This window comes from Salmo salar, chromosome 15 (assembly GCF_965601325.2).
Source record: "Salmo salar chromosome 15, fSalSal1, whole genome shotgun sequence".
In the NCBI taxonomy this organism is placed as follows: Eukaryota; Metazoa; Chordata; class Actinopteri; order Salmoniformes; family Salmonidae; genus Salmo; species Salmo salar.
The window spans coordinates 88,383,000-88,400,918 of NC_138305.1; the positions used below are offsets into that span (position 1 = coordinate 88,383,000).

The 17,919-nt window shown below is 43.4% G+C and overlaps 1 protein-coding gene across 1 annotated transcript in view; it reads right to left on the reverse strand.

Moving 5' to 3' along the window:
* LOC106572346 (bridge-like lipid transfer protein family member 3A) overlaps positions 1 to 17,919 on the reverse strand; it is a 61,821-nt gene that overhangs the window by 5,260 nt on the left and 38,642 nt on the right. Inside the window, exons 10-17 of the mRNA XM_014146391.3 lie at positions 12,813 to 12,983; positions 12,460 to 12,596; positions 11,232 to 11,373; positions 10,836 to 11,029; positions 9,217 to 10,490; positions 8,904 to 9,067; positions 8,462 to 8,610; positions 1,154 to 1,304 (exon numbers count right to left, since the gene is read on the reverse strand). Coding sequence (XP_014001866.3) covers positions 1,154 to 1,304; positions 8,462 to 8,610; positions 8,904 to 9,067; positions 9,217 to 10,490; positions 10,836 to 11,029; positions 11,232 to 11,373; positions 12,460 to 12,596; positions 12,813 to 12,983 — 2,382 coding nt within the window. The remainder of the gene's footprint in view (positions 1 to 1,153; positions 1,305 to 8,461; positions 8,611 to 8,903; positions 9,068 to 9,216; positions 10,491 to 10,835; positions 11,030 to 11,231; positions 11,374 to 12,459; positions 12,597 to 12,812; positions 12,984 to 17,919) is intronic.

A 17,919-nucleotide genomic window follows, 5' to 3' on the forward strand; every position in this document is an offset into this window, starting at 1 on the left:
TCACAGCCATACAACAGAGTTGGGACGACTACTGCATTGTAGATTTTCATTATTGTGGAAAGTGTGATGATTTAGTATCCTGTTCCTCAGCCTCCCAATGACTGGCTTGCTTTCTGGATTCTGCTAGTTATTTATTGGTTGAGTGAGCCATCCTTGGAGATGGTGCTCCCCCCAGATATGTGAGGTGGTCAACATTCTGGAGCTCAGATCCACTTAGGTGGATGCTGTGGACCACTGGGTTGGACAGGGATGATGGTTGACTGAAGACTACAGTTTTTTCTAAGCTGATGGTAAGACCGAAACTCTTGCAAGCTTCAACAAAGTTGTCTGCGAAAGACTGCAGGTCTGCCTCCGTTTGCGCGATTAGGGCACAGTCATCAGCAAAGAGGGCCTCACGGACAAGATGTTCTTGTGTTTTGGTCTTTGCTCTGAGCCTGTGCAGGTCGTAGATTGAACCCTCATCTCTGTATCTGATGTAGATGCCTTTGTTGAGGTCCTTAGTGGCGTGGTTGACGAGGGCAGTGAAAAAGAGGTTGAACAGCACCGGGCCCCAAGACACATTCTAACTTGATGCTGTTGGAGATGGGAAAAGCTTCAGAAATGTCACCACCACAGTGGATCTGGCCTTGCATGCCGTCATTGAGTAGGATGTTGACTAGTTTCTGTTGCCTAGATGCTCGTAAAGATGTAAGTGGTTCGTCCAGGTGATGTTGGATGGCCTTTTGGGGCATCAGGTTTATGGCTGAGGGGTCGACAGTAGATGTTCTGTTCACGTGATTGTCTAAAAGTAGCATTGAGTCTTCAGTTGTAACATTGGATCGAGAGAGTAAGATGATTACATGAGTCATTATGTGACTATATGAGTGTATGAGTGATTCCCCCGATGGAAGAGAGAAATTAAGAGTAGGTTGGGAGCGTTCTTTAACAAAAATAACAGCTATTATTGGAGATGTTGAGTGACAGTGGCTTGTGACAGTTGTTCAGTTAGACCGATGCTATAGTAAGGTGCAGTGTCTTTAGCTAGATACGTTCTATTTCATTCTGGATGACTGTCAAGAGGCAGTGTTTATTATCCAAATCCAGTGAAAGCACTGCCACTGGCGGTCATCCAGAATGAAATAGAACCATCGTTTTTTCCGTAACTTGAGGTTACCTGGCATTTGTCTGGCCAGCAGGTCAGAGACCCTTACGTTGCCCATCTGTCTGGAGGTGAGATGCTGGACCTCCACTGCCACCACCAGGTCCTCTCCCTTCAGGTCCGCCACGCAGGCAATACCACTGAGCACCAGCAACAACACAGAGGCCTGCACAGCACAGTACAGGAGAGGTAGTTACCCACAATAAGAATTATGCATTACCTAACTTACAGGTACAGTATGATTGCCGAGCATCCCTTCCATGCATATACAGTGAGAGTGCTGACTAGGTCTGTGGCGGTCCTTACATTTTGTCAACCAGTGATTATCATGCAAATAACTGCTGGTTTCATGTCTCACGTTAATTGACCGTTAATTAACATGTTTATCATCTCCTGGCTTCCACACAAGCCACTGATGCAGACCGTTGGAACATCTACATTTTAAAAAGTCTAATAAATCCATTTAACAAATATCCATTATTTATTTTAGACAGGTCTAAAGAAACATAAGAAAATGTATCCTATTTCAGAAGAACAGAATAGCATATGCCTGTGGGCTACACTAGTTCATTTAGCGTACGAGATTTGCTTAAAATTCCATGGCATTATTTTATATTATTTTATAGTATGAAAAATCAATTGAACATAGCTGAATAAAATAGAATGGATATTTTCTCTAAACGATTTCCGAGGGAGTGCGCACATGCGGCTATCCTGTTTTGAGCGGTTAACAAAGAAACAGGCCCTCCTATATACTTAACTTAGAGTTATTTATGCAACTTTAGTTGTGATGCAAATGTTAGTTAGGCTATACAGTATGTTTAGATTTGTTATTCATTCTAAGGCTGCATGATCCAACTCTAATGATAATTAGAAAAAAGTTGAGCTCTGCTCTGTTTCTTGCACAGGCTGCACACTCAGACATCAGTCTCTCATTCACAATTTGACAAGCACTTGATAATATTCTCACCCATCAGACTATGGTTGGCCCACAAAAAAAAAAAAAAAAAGCGCATCCATAAGGCCAGGGGAAGCTTTTCCTAAAGTAAATTGAATTGTCAAAATGATATAGCCTACTTAGCCTACTTCTGTCTATACAGAAATAAATTAAAATACAAATCGTAGGAAAAATATTGTTTGGAAAGCAAATGGTTATTGCTGTAAAGAGAAGACAAAGAAAAGACTGATCTGTATTTCAAATAAAAATTCTCAACTTAATTGAGTGAAAAACTGTATAGCCCATCTTATTGGCACCAGTGGAGAGCTTGGCAATATCCCCAGTGAGTGTGCATTGCACATATTCACTATTTATCACTGTTGATTCAGTGCTACTTAAGTTTGTTTTTAGATGGACGTCATATTCCATGTGGGTCTCCCCATCTCGTAGGCCTATTATATGGACAACGTTGTCTTTATTGATCTGTTTGTCAGTGTCAGCAGAGTAGGCTATCTAGCAATTTATTGTATTAAAAAACATTCTGCAAATGTCTCCAGTCATATGAAGTGTAGTAGAATTGCATGAAATGTGTTTATAAAAAGCCACATTTTTCCCATGCAAAGAAAGAAGAAACGTATCTGGTATAGCCTAGGCCTACTCTACGCTATATGCGCTCAGCCATCGAACAGTCTTTTTTTATAAACAGTGATTGAGTTATATTACTAGCCTAAATTATGACTATCCAATCTACTCATCACATTATGAATAATAGTAGGCTATCTTGCAATCTACTGCAGAGATAGCCTGCAGAGTTCTGTCATACTATCCAGGTCCGTGCCCAAACAATTCGAGCTTCTACTTTTAAAAATCCACCTTTCCAGAAATAAGTCTCTCACCATTGCTGCTTGTTATAGACCCCCCTCAGCCCCCTGCTGTGCCCTGGACACCATATGTGAATTGATTGCCCCCCATCCATCTTCAGAATTCGTACTATTAGGTGACCTAAACTGGGATATGCTTAACACCCCGGCCGTCCTACAGTCTAAGCTAGATGCCCTAAATCTCACACAAATTTTCAAGGAACCTACCAGGTACAACCCTAAATCCGTAACCATGGGCACCCTCATAGATATCATCCTGACCAACTTGCCCTCTACAGTGAGGGAAATAGTATTTGATCCCCTGCTGATTTTGTACGTTTGCCCACTGACAAAGAAATGATCAGTCTATAATTTTAATGGTAGGTTTATTTGAACAGTGAGAGACAGAATAACAACAAAAAAATCCAGAAAAATGCATGTCAAAAATTGTATAAATTGATTTGCATTTTAATGAGAGAAAAAAGTATTTGACCCCCTCTCAATTAGAAAGATTTCTGGCTCCCAGGTGTCTTTTATACAGGTAACGAGCTGAGATTAGGAGCACACTCTTAAAGGGAGTGCTCCTAATCTCAGTTTGTTACCTGTATAAAAGACACCTGTCCACAGAAACAATCAATCAATCAGATTCCAAACTCTCCACCATGGCCAAGACCAAAGGGCTCTCCAAGGATGTCAGGGACAAGATTGTAGACCTACACAGGGCTGGAATGGGCTACAAGACCAAGCAGCTTGGTGAGAAGGTGACAACAGTTGGTGCGATTATTCTCAAATGGAAGAAACACAAAAGAACTGTCAATCTCCCTCGGCCTGGGGCTCAATGCAAGATCTCACCTCGTGGAGTTGCAATGATCATGAGAATAGTGAGGAATCAGCCCAGAACTACACGGGAGGATCTTGTCAATAATCTCAAGGCAGCTGGGACCATAGTCACCAAGAAAACCATTGGTAACACACTACGCCGTGAAGGACTGAAATCATGCAGCGCCCGCAAGTTCCCCCTGCTCAAGAAAGCATATATACATGCCCGTCTGAAGTTTGCCAATGAACATCTGAATGATTCAGAGGACAACTGGGTGAAAGTGTTATGGTCAGATGAGACCAAAATGGAGCTCTTTGGCATCAACTCAACTCGACGTCTTTGGAGGAGGAGGAATGCTGCCTATGACCCCAAGAACACCATCCCCACCGTCAAACATGGAGGTGGAAACATTATGCTTTGGGGGTGTTTCTCTGCAAAGGGGACAGGACAACTTCACCGCATCAAAGGGACGATGGACGGGGCCATGTACCATCAAATCTTGGGTAAGAACCTCCTTCCCTCAGCCAGGGCATTGAAAATGGGTCGTGGATGGGTATTCCAGCATGGCAATGACCCAAAACACACAGCCAAGTCAACAAAGGAGTGGCTCAAGAAGATTCACATTAAAGGTTCTTGAGTGGCCTAGCCAGTCTCCAGACCTTAATCCCATAGAAAATCTGTGGAGGGAGCTGAAGGTTCGAGTTGCCAAACGTCAGCCTTGAAACCTTAATGACTTGGAGAAGATCTGCAAAGAGGAGTGGGACAAAATCCCTCCTGAGATGTGTGCAAACCTGGTGGCCAACTATAAGAAACGTCTTACCTCTGTGATTGCCAACAAGGGTTTTGCCACCAAGTACTAAGTCAAGTTTTGCAGAGGGGTCAATTACTTATTTCCCTCATTAAAATGCAAATCATTTTATAACATTTTTGACATGCGTTTTTCTGGAATTTTTTGTTGTTATTCTGTCTCTCACTGTTCAAATAAACCTACCATTAAAATTACAGACTGATCATTTCTTTGTCAGTGGCCAAACATACAAAATCAGCAGGGGATCAAATACTTTTTTCCCTCACAGTAAATACACCTCTGCTGTCTTGAACCAGGATCTCAGCGATCACTGTATCATTGCCTGTGTCCGTAATGGGTCTGCGGTCAAACGACCACCCCTCATCACTGTCCATCGCTCCCTAAAACAGTTCAGCGAGCAGGCCTTTCTAATCGACCTGGCCCGGGTATCCTGGAAGGATATTGACCTCATCCCGTCAGTAGAGGATGCCTGGTTGCTCTTTAAAAGTGCTTTCCTCACCATCTTAAATAAGCATGCCCCATTCAAAAAATGTAGAACTAAGAACAGATATAGCCCTTGGTTCACCCCAGACTTGACTGCCCTTGACCAGCACAAAAACATCCTGTGGCGTACTGCATTAGCGTTGAATAGCCCCCGCGATATGCAACTTCTCAGGGAGGTCAGGAACCAATATACACAGTCAGTTAGGAAAGCTAAGGCTAGCTTTTTCAAAGAGAAATTTGCATCCTGCAGCACTAATTCCAAAAGTTTTGGGACACTAAAGTCCATGGAGAATAAGAGCACCTCCTCCCAGTTCCCCACTGCACTGAGGCTAGAAAACACTGTCACCACCGATAAATCTATGATAATCGATCATTTCAATAAGCATTTTTCTACGGCTGGCCATGCTTTCCACCTGGCTACACCTACCCTAGACAACAGCTCTGCACCCCCGCAGAAACTTGCCCAAGTCCCCCCCGCTTCTCCTTCACCCAAATCCAGACAGCTGATGTTCTGAAAGAGCTGCAAAATCTGGATCCCTACAAATCAGCTGGGCTAGACAATCTGGACCCTCTCTTTCTAAAATTATCAGCCGAAATTGTGGCAACCCCTATTACTAGCTTGTTCAACCTCTCTTTCGTATCGTCTGAGATCCCCAAAGATTGGAAAGCTGCAGCGGGCACCCCCCTCTTCAAAGGGGGAGACACTCTAGACCCAAACTATTATAGACCTATATCCATCCTGCCCTGCCTTTCTAAATTCTTCGAAAGCCAAGTTAACAAACAGATCGACCATTTCGAATCCCACCGTACCTTCTCCACTATGCAATCTGGTTTCCGAGCTGGTCATGGGTGCACCTCAGCCACGCTCAAGGTCCTAAACGATATCATAACCGCCATCGATAAAAGAGTGTACTGTGCAGCCGCCTTCATTGACCTGGCCAAGGCTTTCAACTCTGTCAATCACCACATTCTTATCGGCAGACTCAATAGCCTTGATTTCTCAAATGACTGCCTCGCCTGGTTCACCAACTACTTCTCAGATAGAGTTCAGTGTGTCAAATCGGACCTCTGGCAGTCTCTATGGGGGTGCCACAGGGTTCAATTCTCGGGCCGACTCTTTTCTCTGTATATATCAATGATGTAGCTCTTGCTGCTGGTGACTCTCTGATCCACCTCTACGCAGACGACACCATTCTGTATACATCTGGCCCTTCTTTGGACACTGTGTTAACAAACCTCCAAACAAGCTCCAATGCCATACAACACTCCTTTCATGGCCTCCAACTGCTTTTAAATGCTAGTAAAACTAAATGCATGCTCTTCAACCGAATGCTGCAAGCAGCTGCCCGCCAGACTAGCATCACTACTCTGGATGGTTCTGACTTAGAATATGAGGACAACTACAAATACCTCGGTGTCTGGTTAGACTGTAAACTCTCCTTCCAGACTCACATAAAGCATCTCATAAATCTAGAATCGGCTTCCTATTTCGCAACAAAGCCTCCTTCACTCATGCTGCCAAACATACCCTCGTAAAACTGACTATCCTTGACTTCGGCGATGTCATTTACAAAATAGCCTCCAACACTCTACTCAACAAATTGGATGTAGTCTATCACAGTGCCATCCGTTTTGTCACCAAAGCCACAAACACTACCCACCACTGCGACCTGCATGCTCTCGTTGGCTGGCACTCACTACATATTCGTCGCCAAACCCAGTCTTTGCTAGGTAAAGCCCCGCCTTATCTCAACTCACTGGTCACCATAGCAACACCCACCCGTAGCACGCGCTCCAGCAGGTATATTTCATTGGTCATCCCCAAAGCCAACACCTCCTTTGGCCGCCTTTCCTTCCAGTTCTCTGCTGCCAATGACTGGAACGAATTGCAAAAATCACTGAAGCTGGAGACTTATATCTCACTCTCTAACTTTAAGCATCAGCTGTCAGAGCAGCTTACCGATCACTGTACCTGTACACAGCCCATCTGTAAATAGCAAACCCAACTACCTCATCACTATATTTTTATTTTTTTATTTAATTATTTTGCACCCCAGTATCTCTACTTGCCCGTCATCATCTGCACATCTATCACTCCAGTGTTAATGCTAAATTGTAATTATTTCACCTCTATTGCCTTACCTCCCTAATCTTACTACATTTGCACACACTACATAGATTTTTCTATTGTGTTTTTGACTGTACGTTTGTTTATTCCATGTGTAACTCTGTGCTGTTGTTTTTGTCGCACTGCTTTGCTTTATCTTGGCCTGGTCGCAGTTATAAATGAGAACTTGTTCTCAACTGGCCTACCTGGTTAAATAAAGGTGAAATAAAATCTTACATAAGTCTGCAAATGAGATAATGCCTGGAATGCTTTATTATAAAGGTTACTTTTTATCGTGAAAATTTGCTTCCGCAAACTTGAAACTCACACGTTGCCTATGAATGCCAGGTTGTAAAGCGGATTAATGTGCTTTATTTTAAGAAGTGAGCAATAAATATAGCAGCACGAGAAAGCACGATCCTCTTTTAAAAAATGGCCAGTCAAAACTCTGTTTTCACATGCGATTACGCAATGACTGTGCTTATAGGAACACGTTTCACTAGGCTCTGTGCTCTCTAACCATGTTCCAGTGGTCCTCGGCCTAGAGGCTACGTTTGGAGTTACTTGGCCAAACCTTATCAAAACATATAGGCCTATGGGCTAGGCTACATGACATGTGTGACTATGATTTAAAAAGTCACAAAAAAAGGCATATGCTGTTTCTTGATGCTGGGCATCATTCACAAGTGATAGGCTAATATGGTCACCCATCAGACTATTCTTAATTTAATCTTCTCTTTACATATACTGAATAATATATGTGTGAAATTTGATTTGTTTTAGAATGGACCATTATCCTGTGCCTGTCACCACAGGGGCAGGGACAGAAAATGTAATCTATGCACATACATAGTGAATGGAGGACGCTTTTCCTGCAGCGCATTAAAATGCCAGCATGTAGGCTATACTCCTGTTGTAAAGCAAAGCAACGTGCTTAATATTAGGATAGTTGAGAAATAAATATAGTAATGGGCTCTCATGAAGTGTTTGATTTGATTTTCGATTGCATTTTCCTTTATGTCAGAGTGACTAGAGGGACAATAGATCGCTGAGTACCAGGCCATTAGCAACTGGCAGTTAGCAAGTTTGATAGGCTACTAATGACCATCAGCAGCATAAGAACGCAGTTTTGGAGAAGCCTAGTTACCATGACTAAACGGTCAAGTGGAATTTGACTGCGGTCATGACTCGTGACTGCCAGTGTGGTGGTAATACGGTCACCGTAACAGCCCTATTTCTGACAATGCCTCTACTGTCGGTCTCTGTAATGTCACACTGGACAGTGTGTGTATGTAAAATGGGACTGACTGTGTCCTGTGTGATGTCCTCAATGCTCTGGGACAGGGAGCTGCTCAGGTCGGCTGATGACCCCCCCTCTGTCCCCGGGGCAGCGCTGCCTCCACTGGCCATGGGCCCCAGGGTGCTGTTGGGTTGCATCATGGACTCTACTCCTGACTCTGAAATCACAACAGAACACACAGGGGCAAAGAAAAGTGGGATTCAAGACTAATCAGCCTATTGTTTTGAAACCATGTTACTAGCGAGATAGATTCTGTTTCTTTTCAAATGTTCTGTCTTTGTGTGACTGTTCTTGTCTATCAGTGTTTTGTTACTTGTCATGTTTTATGTTTTTGTCTGGACCCAAGGAAGAATAGCTGCTGCTTCTGCAAAAGCTAACAGGGATCTGAATAAATTAATAAACTATTGATACAATATGCATCTATGTTGTGGAGTTTGGATGAGGAGTTACCATCCATGAGAATGTTGTCGCTAGTGTCGCTGTCCACTGATAGGTGGTCGTCGGGCAGGCTTCCGTCCAGGATGGCGCTGTCAAATGAGTACTGCGAGAGAGACAGCTTCATGGACTGGAGCCGCAGACTGGCCATAGGGCATCCCTCCTCAGGGCGCTGCTCCCTACACAAACAGAAAACAGGAAACAGCCTTTATGGTCATTCACACCAGTAAAACCACACATCCATACAGTTGACACTATCGACTTGATAGACCTTAACCATATGGTGTAATGACAACAGCAAAGCAGGAGAGCATGCTGGGAAACCTACTTGGCCTGTGTAGTGAAGAGCTTGCTCATCCCCGACCCGCGACTCATGAAGCTGAAGGCATCTTTTGTGATGGAGAACGCCCCTTTAGTCAGGTCCAGGGAGGCACTAAAGGCATCTTTGGTGACGTCTTTGGTGGCGGTGAGGGCGTTGGACAGCTCTTCCTCCAGGCTGAAGGTAGAAGGGTCCCTAGACAGAAGGGAGGGATGGTGTTCAGGGGAGAAGGGAGGAGAGGGGACAGAACCATCCTCCTGGGTTGTCTCGCCCTCCATGACCTCTACTGCCTCGCTGGCCTCCTCTACCACACCATCCGGTTCCTGCTCAATGGGAGGAGAGCTGTTGACGGTGGCAGTACCATTTCCTATCCCACTGTCCTCAAGAGGGCCTGGCGATGTAGCCTGGTGAGTGGGGGAGAGGTTGGAGTCTGTCAGGCTGGGGCTTTCAGATCCTGGGGTGTGGGCCTCCTCCTCCTCTGGCTCTGTGGCTGCAGGTGGTAGCAGGAGCCCCAGCTCCACTGAGTCCATTAGGAGGGCTAGGCACATCGTAGGGGGCTCAGACTCCTGACCCCTGGCCTGCTTAGCGTCCCTGGTGTCCCGGCCCAGCTCGCCCCCCAGCCTGGCCAGGGTGTCCTTCATCCGCAGCAGGGCCACATACTGGTAGTGGTTGAGCCATACTTTGACCGGTGTGATGGCCTGGGCCAGGAAGTGAATAGAGGCCACTGGAGCATCCTTTTTACTGTCCTGGTTGTGGTGGTCAGGGTTGGAAGGGAGCTGGTTCTCCTGCTCTGACGATCCATGGTTGGGATCTACAGGAGCTGGTTCACTGGGAGAGGAGACCAGGGAACAGCCCTTAAATGCACATGGACGACATATCCACACAGACATGGTGAAAGGCTCCACGAAGGGGTGAGCTCTGCCCTTGTTGCTTTTCCGTGCCCCTTCGAAGCTCACGGACAGGCGGGAGAGACTTAGGGACCAGACGTCCTTGGCCCGGAGGGGCCTCATCTCAGAAAAGGGCAGGGGCTCCATCTCCAGGGAGTGCTGGAGGAAGGCAGAGGGTAGGGGGAGAAAGGCGCTCTGATCTCGGGGGAAGGAGCAGGGGGGAGCGGACTGGAAGAAGTGGCAGGTGGAGAAGCTGCTGTAGGTGGTGTTGAGGTCGGCCCGGGTGCCGTGGGGGGAGTGGCAGGTGTTGCTGAGGACCGTCTGGGGAACAGTGATGTTCAGGGACTGGGGCCTGTCTTGGTGGTCCATGATGGATGACTCCAGGGGAATGATCAACTGCAGACAGACAGGGGCGAGGAACAGAAACAGTCATCTACTGACCTGATACATTAACCTAACAATAACATAAACTCCAACGTTTACATGATGTGCCCCTAGAGAGAAAACAGCTCATCATAAAGACACAAGCCGCATTATAAAATGGTGAAGGGCCAAAATTTGGCAGGTTTGCAAGGTTTCCATCTAATTTTCATGAGCAACACTACCTGTTTGCAACATTTCCAATGACTTAAAAGTTGTGTAATGAGCTGCAATACTCTGCTCTTAAAAGGGACACAGACTGCAACGATGCAGCTCTCTTCCTCCTGACAACTTGGCCTGGTTTCATTCATTCAATCTCACCATGATCTGTGCTGCGTCCATGCGGATGTCCACGTGCTCCTCTGCCTTGCTGCCGTCCTGGAGTTGGTAGAAGGCTTTGACCTGCTCCAGGGTATGCAGCAGGCCCCGCGAGAACAGGTTGACCCACAGCAGACTGGCTGGGTCTAGGCACAGCTGTAGGCCGTTCAGCTGGACATACAGGTTAGTGTTGGGTACTGGGGAATGAGAGGGGGATGGAGAGAGGAACATTTGTTCAGTTGTTGTAAGACAATATTCTAATGGTTTGTTTTGTTCCACAAAAAAACGGAATATTAAATCGGAGGATCCGCAAGAAAATACTGTTTCAATAATTTACTAAGATATTACCAGTTTACTATAAACACACAACAGTATATACACAATGTGGTCAGCTCATACCAGGCAAACCGGGGTTGTCAGGAAAGTAATACTCTGTGAATTGCAGGTGGATGGCTGGTATATTGTCTGCTAGGTTCAGGGCCTTGCGGTTACATGATAGTAAGGACTGGGTCTTCTTGCTGTGGCGTCCCCCTGTAGACACCTGTGTGAGGGGATGGTGTGGCAATAATGATTCATATGAAATTGATCTCTAAAGTGCTTTTCTCGCATCGAAAATGTAACAATCGGCAGGAGTGAAGTAATGAGTTTTCTGTCACAGTGAACGGAACTCAAGAGGAACTTAATTACTCAATGCAGTACTAACTATACACCAGGGTTCCGTAATAGACGACCCAAATTTGGCCCGGGGGTGATTTTATTTGGGACCCCCAAGCTCAAAGTGATTTTAATTTAGGAAATCTGTTCCCAAGTATTCACACGCATAAATACAGGCATATGCGATCGTGTCCCAATGTAATCAAGGTTTGAAATAATTCTGTTTTTGTCAAATACTATATCTGTTTGACTTTCTTATGGTCAATTTGCAGTGTACAAATGATCTAACTATGTTCCGGCCCCCCGACCATCGTTCAAGGAAAAATTGGCGCACGGCTGAATGTAATTGGGGATCCCTGCTATACACCATAGAATGCAAAAAAATATGTTATTTATTTTCAGAGAAAAAGGGGAACTACTACCAACTCAACCCAAAAATACCCATAATCATGTCATGCTGCATTTTAAATCTGTTTTCTTCTATGGCTGGAAAATAAGAAACTGCTGAGCTTTATTTATGGTGGCAGGGGTTTTCTACATCACAGCTGACATGTTTTAGGGTAGTCGAGCATGACGAGGTGAAAAGGATTTCCTCTCTTAAGCGCTCCGCACAGTTCATGCGCGTCAATTTGCACTTGGGAAGAATACGATTTTTTGGAGCAACGCGCACCTTTTGGTAATATGATACTTTGCCTGTCCATGAAATAGCAACATTCACAAGGGGGCGACAGCAGAGATTTCATTTCTGTTGTCTTCCCATTTGTGGTAAAGGCAAATAAGAATGATGTTGAAAATATCCCCACTGTAAACTAATTTGAAAGAAAACCAACTGCATATTTTTTTATAATAGCAACATGTAATGAAAGTTTAGGTTTGTTTTACATTACCTCTTTTTGTGCCTGCCAATAGGCTGTAGGCTACTCTGACAACAACTTGCTAGCTGGCTAAAAACAGAAAGCAAGCACAGTCTCACCTGATGGATATCGAGGTCGTCCATTCGTACCACCACACAGCTAGAGCGGAGCCTCTTCAGAGGGTTCCCCGGGAGAGGAGCTGCTATTGAGTTCCTCCTGGAGCTCTGATCCCTGTCAGGGGGGCTGGGCTGTCCATCTGTGTCAAGAGAGAGCCAATTGGGGCCCGATAATGACACAGTGAGGACAAAAAGACCACATCAAACATTCCTATTCAGTATCTATCAACACCTTTTCTCTTTCCTTATTAATAACTTAACTTACACAAGGTAGCTATTCTCATCACTAGGTACAGGTTTGTCTGTTGGTGGATCAGATCCATACTACAGTAAGATAACCTGGTAGTGAGTCTCACCGTGAGCCCTCTTGGCGGGGGAGTCCTTGGCCTGGTTGGGGATCTCAGAGTGTAGACCAGGGATACCTGACGCCTCCACCCTCCTCTGGAACTCCTGCAGCAATCTGCAAGCCCACTGGGCTCGGGCCTCCATTGCTCCACAGTGACGCTCCCAGTGCTGACAGCCATCAGCTGCAGGTCAAATGTTATTTTTATTTTATTTAACTAGGCAAGTCAGTTAAGAACAAATTATAATTTACAATGACGGCCTACCCCAGCCAAACCCTAACCCGGACAATTCTGGGCCAATTGTGCGAAGTTCTATGGGACTCCCAATCACGGCCGGTTGTGATACAGCCTGGTTGGATTCCAGCCTGGAAACAATGCCTCTAGCATTGAGATGCAGTGCCTTAGACCACTGCGCCACTTGGGAGCCCTACGTTATGTCATACAAAGGTCATTCATTAGAGTTATACAATAGGGTTCAGTGCATCCCCAGGGTTATTATTGAAAGAATCCCATTTCTCATACTAATCAAAATATTTAAAAAACATACCAGTTATACACATCAACTTCTCCAAAGATTCTGTTTTACTATTTGATCTGGGATTTTGCATGATTGCGCAAGCAAACCACTCCACTCTCTCTTAAAATGGGTTTTCTGTAATTGTGTAACAGACCAGTAGTACCGATGAAGTGAAGTGCAGAGTTCTGGAAGGGATTGTGGTTCCACTGAGAATAATAGCAATGGGCATGCAACCTTCCCCATCCAGGCTATTAGTTTGCATGAATGAATGGCGATGAGGCTTACTAGAAGTCTGAATGGAGGTTGAAGTTTCAGTGGGAGTACTATCTAGATAGCAGTGAATAAACATGAGCTCTAATTATAACAAATAGGAGCACAAGTCTCTTGACAGAAAGGGGGAAGTACACCAGTGTTTCCTCTGGAAAATGTTGTAGCAGTGGGACGAAAAGGTTGCGGGGGGGGATCATTTTTGGAAGTAGGACTGAGAAGCATTTTGTTACGTTACAGCCTTATTCTAAAATGGATTAAATAAAATAAAAAATCCTCAATCTACACACAATACCCCATAATGACAAAGCAAAAACAGGTTTTTAGAAATGTTTGCAAACGTATTACAAGTATAAAAAAACGGAGCTCAGGTGCATCCTATTTCCATTGATCATCCTTGAGATGTTTCTACAACTTGATTGAAGTCCACCTGTGGTAAATTCAATTGATTGGATATGATTTGGAAAGGCACACACCTGTCTATATATGGTCCCACAGTGACAGTGCATGTCAGAGCAAAAACCAAGCCATGAGGTCAAAAGAATTGTCTGTAGAGCTCTGAGACAGGATTGTGTCGAGGTAGAGATCTGGGGAGGGGTAACAAAAAAAAGACCTTCAATACCTGCAGTATTGAAGGTCCCCAAGAGTTTGCCAAAAGGCACCTAAAGGACTCTAAGACCATGAGAAACAAGATTATCGTGTCTGATGAAACCAAGATTGTACTCTTTGGCCTGAATGCCAAGAGTCACGTCTGGAGGAAACCTGGCACCATCCCTACGGTGAAACAAGGTGGTGGCAGCATCACACTGTGGGGATATTTTTCAAAGGCAGGACCTCAGACTGGGGTGAAGTGTCACCTTCCAACGGGAAAACTACCCTAAGCACACAGCCAAGACAACGCAGGAGTAATAAAAAAATAGAGTTTAAGTTACCTGTGATGAATGTTGAAAACAAAAACTGTAATTTCTATATGCAGGAAATATTATTTTAATAATGGGTATGGTAAGAATTGACTACCAAAGTGTGAGTCGTAATTCTCATGACACCTTCCAGCAAAATCTGAAAAGTGGTTCCTTCATTCATTTATTCCATAGGATATTTTTAGATTCACTTCAAATAAGGTCTGTGTTTCGTGTAGGCTTACACCACCTTGCCAATTTGATAACTGTGTAGATATCCATAGGACAAGGTACCTCTGATCAATATTGGCTAAATATCAACACATTTTTTTTTTTTGTGGAGTGGATTTATTATAATATGCTGACAAACGTTACCTTATCCTAGCGAGATTTACACGAGTATCAAAACACCTAGGTTGTTTAAGCCTGCATGAAACACAGACCTTATTTGAAGTAGATCAAGACATTCCCTATGGAAGACATGAACGGTAAAATAACGAAGGAACCCCTTTCATGTTCAGCCGCAAATTATTCTAGGAATTATGACGCGTCAACTACTTCTTTCTATACCATTTGTATTTCATATATCTTTGACTATTGGATGTTCTTATAGGCACTTTAGCATTGCCAGCCTAATCTCGGGAGTTGATAGGCTTGAAGTCATAAACAGCGCTGTGCTTCAAGCATTGCTAAAAGCTGCTGGCAAACCTAGTAAAGTGCTGTTTGAATGAATGCTTACGAGCCTGCTGCCGCCTACCACCGCTCAGTCAGACTGCTCTATCAAATCATAGACTTAATTATAATATAATAAACACACAGAAATACGAGCATTTGGTCATTAATATGGTCAAATCCGGAAACTATAATTTTGAAAACAAAATGTTTATTCTTTCAATAAAATTCGGAACCATTCCGTATTGTATCGAACGGGTGGCAACCCTAAGTCTAAATATTGTTGTTACATTGCACAACCTTCAATGTTATGTCATAATTATGTAAAAGTCTGGCAAATTAATTACGGTCTTTGTTAGGAAGAAATGGTCTTCACACAGTTCAGAACGAGCCAGGCAGCCCAAACTGCTGCATACACTATGACTCTGCTTGCACTAAACGCAAGAGAAGTGATACAATTTCCCTAGTTAATATTGCCTGCTAACATGAATTTATTTTAACCTCTTCACTATAGGGGGCAGTATTTTCACGGCCGGATGAAAAACGTACCCAAATTAAACTGCCTCCTACTCAGACTCAGAAGGTAGGATATGCATATTATTAGTAGATTTGGATAGAAAACACAATTTCTAAAACTGTTTGAATGATGTCTGTGAGTATAACAGAACTCATATGGCAGGCAAAAACCTGAGAAAAATCCAACCAGGAAGTTTGACCTCACATGGTTGTAGTCATTTCAAATGATGTTCTATCTAAACTACAGTGTCTGTGATGTCATATTGCACTTCCTAAGGCTTCCACTAGATGTCAACAGTCATTAGAACCTTGTTTGAGGCTTCTACAATGCAATTTGATTGAATAATACCCGGAACAGTAAGTGGTCGACCTGTTTTTATTGACTTACTTCGTGCGCGCTCACGTAGGGCTAGCCATTTTTATTTTTCTTCTGTAATGAATCTGCTATTGTCCGGTTGGAATATTATCGAAATTCTACGTTAAAAACACCCTAAAGATTGATTGTGAACATGGTTTGACATGTTTCTACAAACACTGAGGGAACTTTATAACTTTTCGTCGACGGTGGATAGATGCATTTTGGAATGGTGATCTGGATGCGCCATCAAAACTGATTTATTTCGACATAAATTATGGACTTTATCGAACAAATGAACATTTCTTGTGGAAGTGGGAGACCTTCCGAGTGCATTCAGCCGAAGATCAGCAAAGGTAAGATAATATTTTTAACATATTTCAGCGTTTTGTGGATGCCGTGGCTGGACGGCTAACTGAATAGCTTGGGGCTCAGTACTCAGAATATTGAACAATGTGCTTTCTCCGTAAAGTTATTTTGAAATCTGACAAAGCGGTTGCATAAAGAAATAGTTCATCTATACTATTTAATTAATTGTTACATATTTTGTCAACATTTATGATGAGTATTTCTGTAAATTATGGTGCCCATTCACTGGGAATTTTAGGGTGAATACATTTCCTGAACGTCACGCGCCAATGTAAAATGGTTTTTTTGGATATAAATATGAACTTGATGGAACAAAAAATGCATGTATTGTCTAACATAATGTCGTAGGAATGTCATCTGATGAAGATCGTCAAAGGTTAGTGCATAGTTTTAGCTGGTTTTGTGCTTTTGGACGGCTACCCTTGCTTGGAAAATGGCTGTCCTTGCTAGGAAAATGGCTGTGTTGTTGTATTTTTGCTGTGGTGGTATCCTAACATAATCTAATGTTTTGCTTTCGCTGTAAAGCCTTTTTGAAATCGGACAACGTGGTTGGATTCAGGAGAGGTTTATCTTTCAAATGGTGTAAAATAGTCATATGTTTGAGAAAATTGAATTGTGGTATTTTAGGCGTTTTTGTATTTCGCGCCATGCGATCCCATTGGCTGTTGGCTAGGGGTTCCGCTAGAGAAGTTTTAACTAAATAGTTTAGAAAATATATACTTCTGTGTATTGATTTTAAGAAAGGTTCATTTGTGCAACGATTGTGCTTTTTTCGCAAATGTGCTTTTGTTAACCTCTCTAGGGTATGTGGGACGAAATCGTCCCACCTACTCAACAGCCAGTGGAATCACGTGGCGCGATATTCAAATACCTTAGAAATGCTATTACTTCAATTTCTCAAACATATGACTATTTTACACCATTTTAAAGACAAGACTCTCGTTAATCTAACCACACTGTCCGATTTCAAAAAGGCTTTACAACGAAAGCAAAACATTAGATTATGTCAGCAGAGTACACAGCCAGAAATAATCAGACACCCATTTTTCAAGCTAGAATATAACGTCACATAAACCCAAACCACAGCTAAATGCAGCACTAACCTTTGATGATCTTCATCAGATGACACTCCTAGGACATTATGTTATACAATACATGCATGTTTTGTTCAATCAAGTTCATATTTATATCAAAAACCAGCTTTTTACATTAGCATGTGACGTTCAGAACTAGCATACCCACCGCAAACTTCCGTTGAATTTTCTAAATTACTCACGATAAACGTTCACAAAAAACATAACAATTATTTTAAGAATTATAGATACAGAACTCCTTTATGCAATCGCTATGTCCGATTTTAAAATAGCTTTTCGGCAAAAGCACATTTTGCAATATTCTGAGTAGATAGCTCGCCATCACGGGCTAGCTATTTTGACACCCACCAAGTTTGGCCCTCACCAAACTCAGATTTACTATAAGAAAAATTGGATTACCTTTGCTGTTCTTCGTCAGAATGCACTCCCA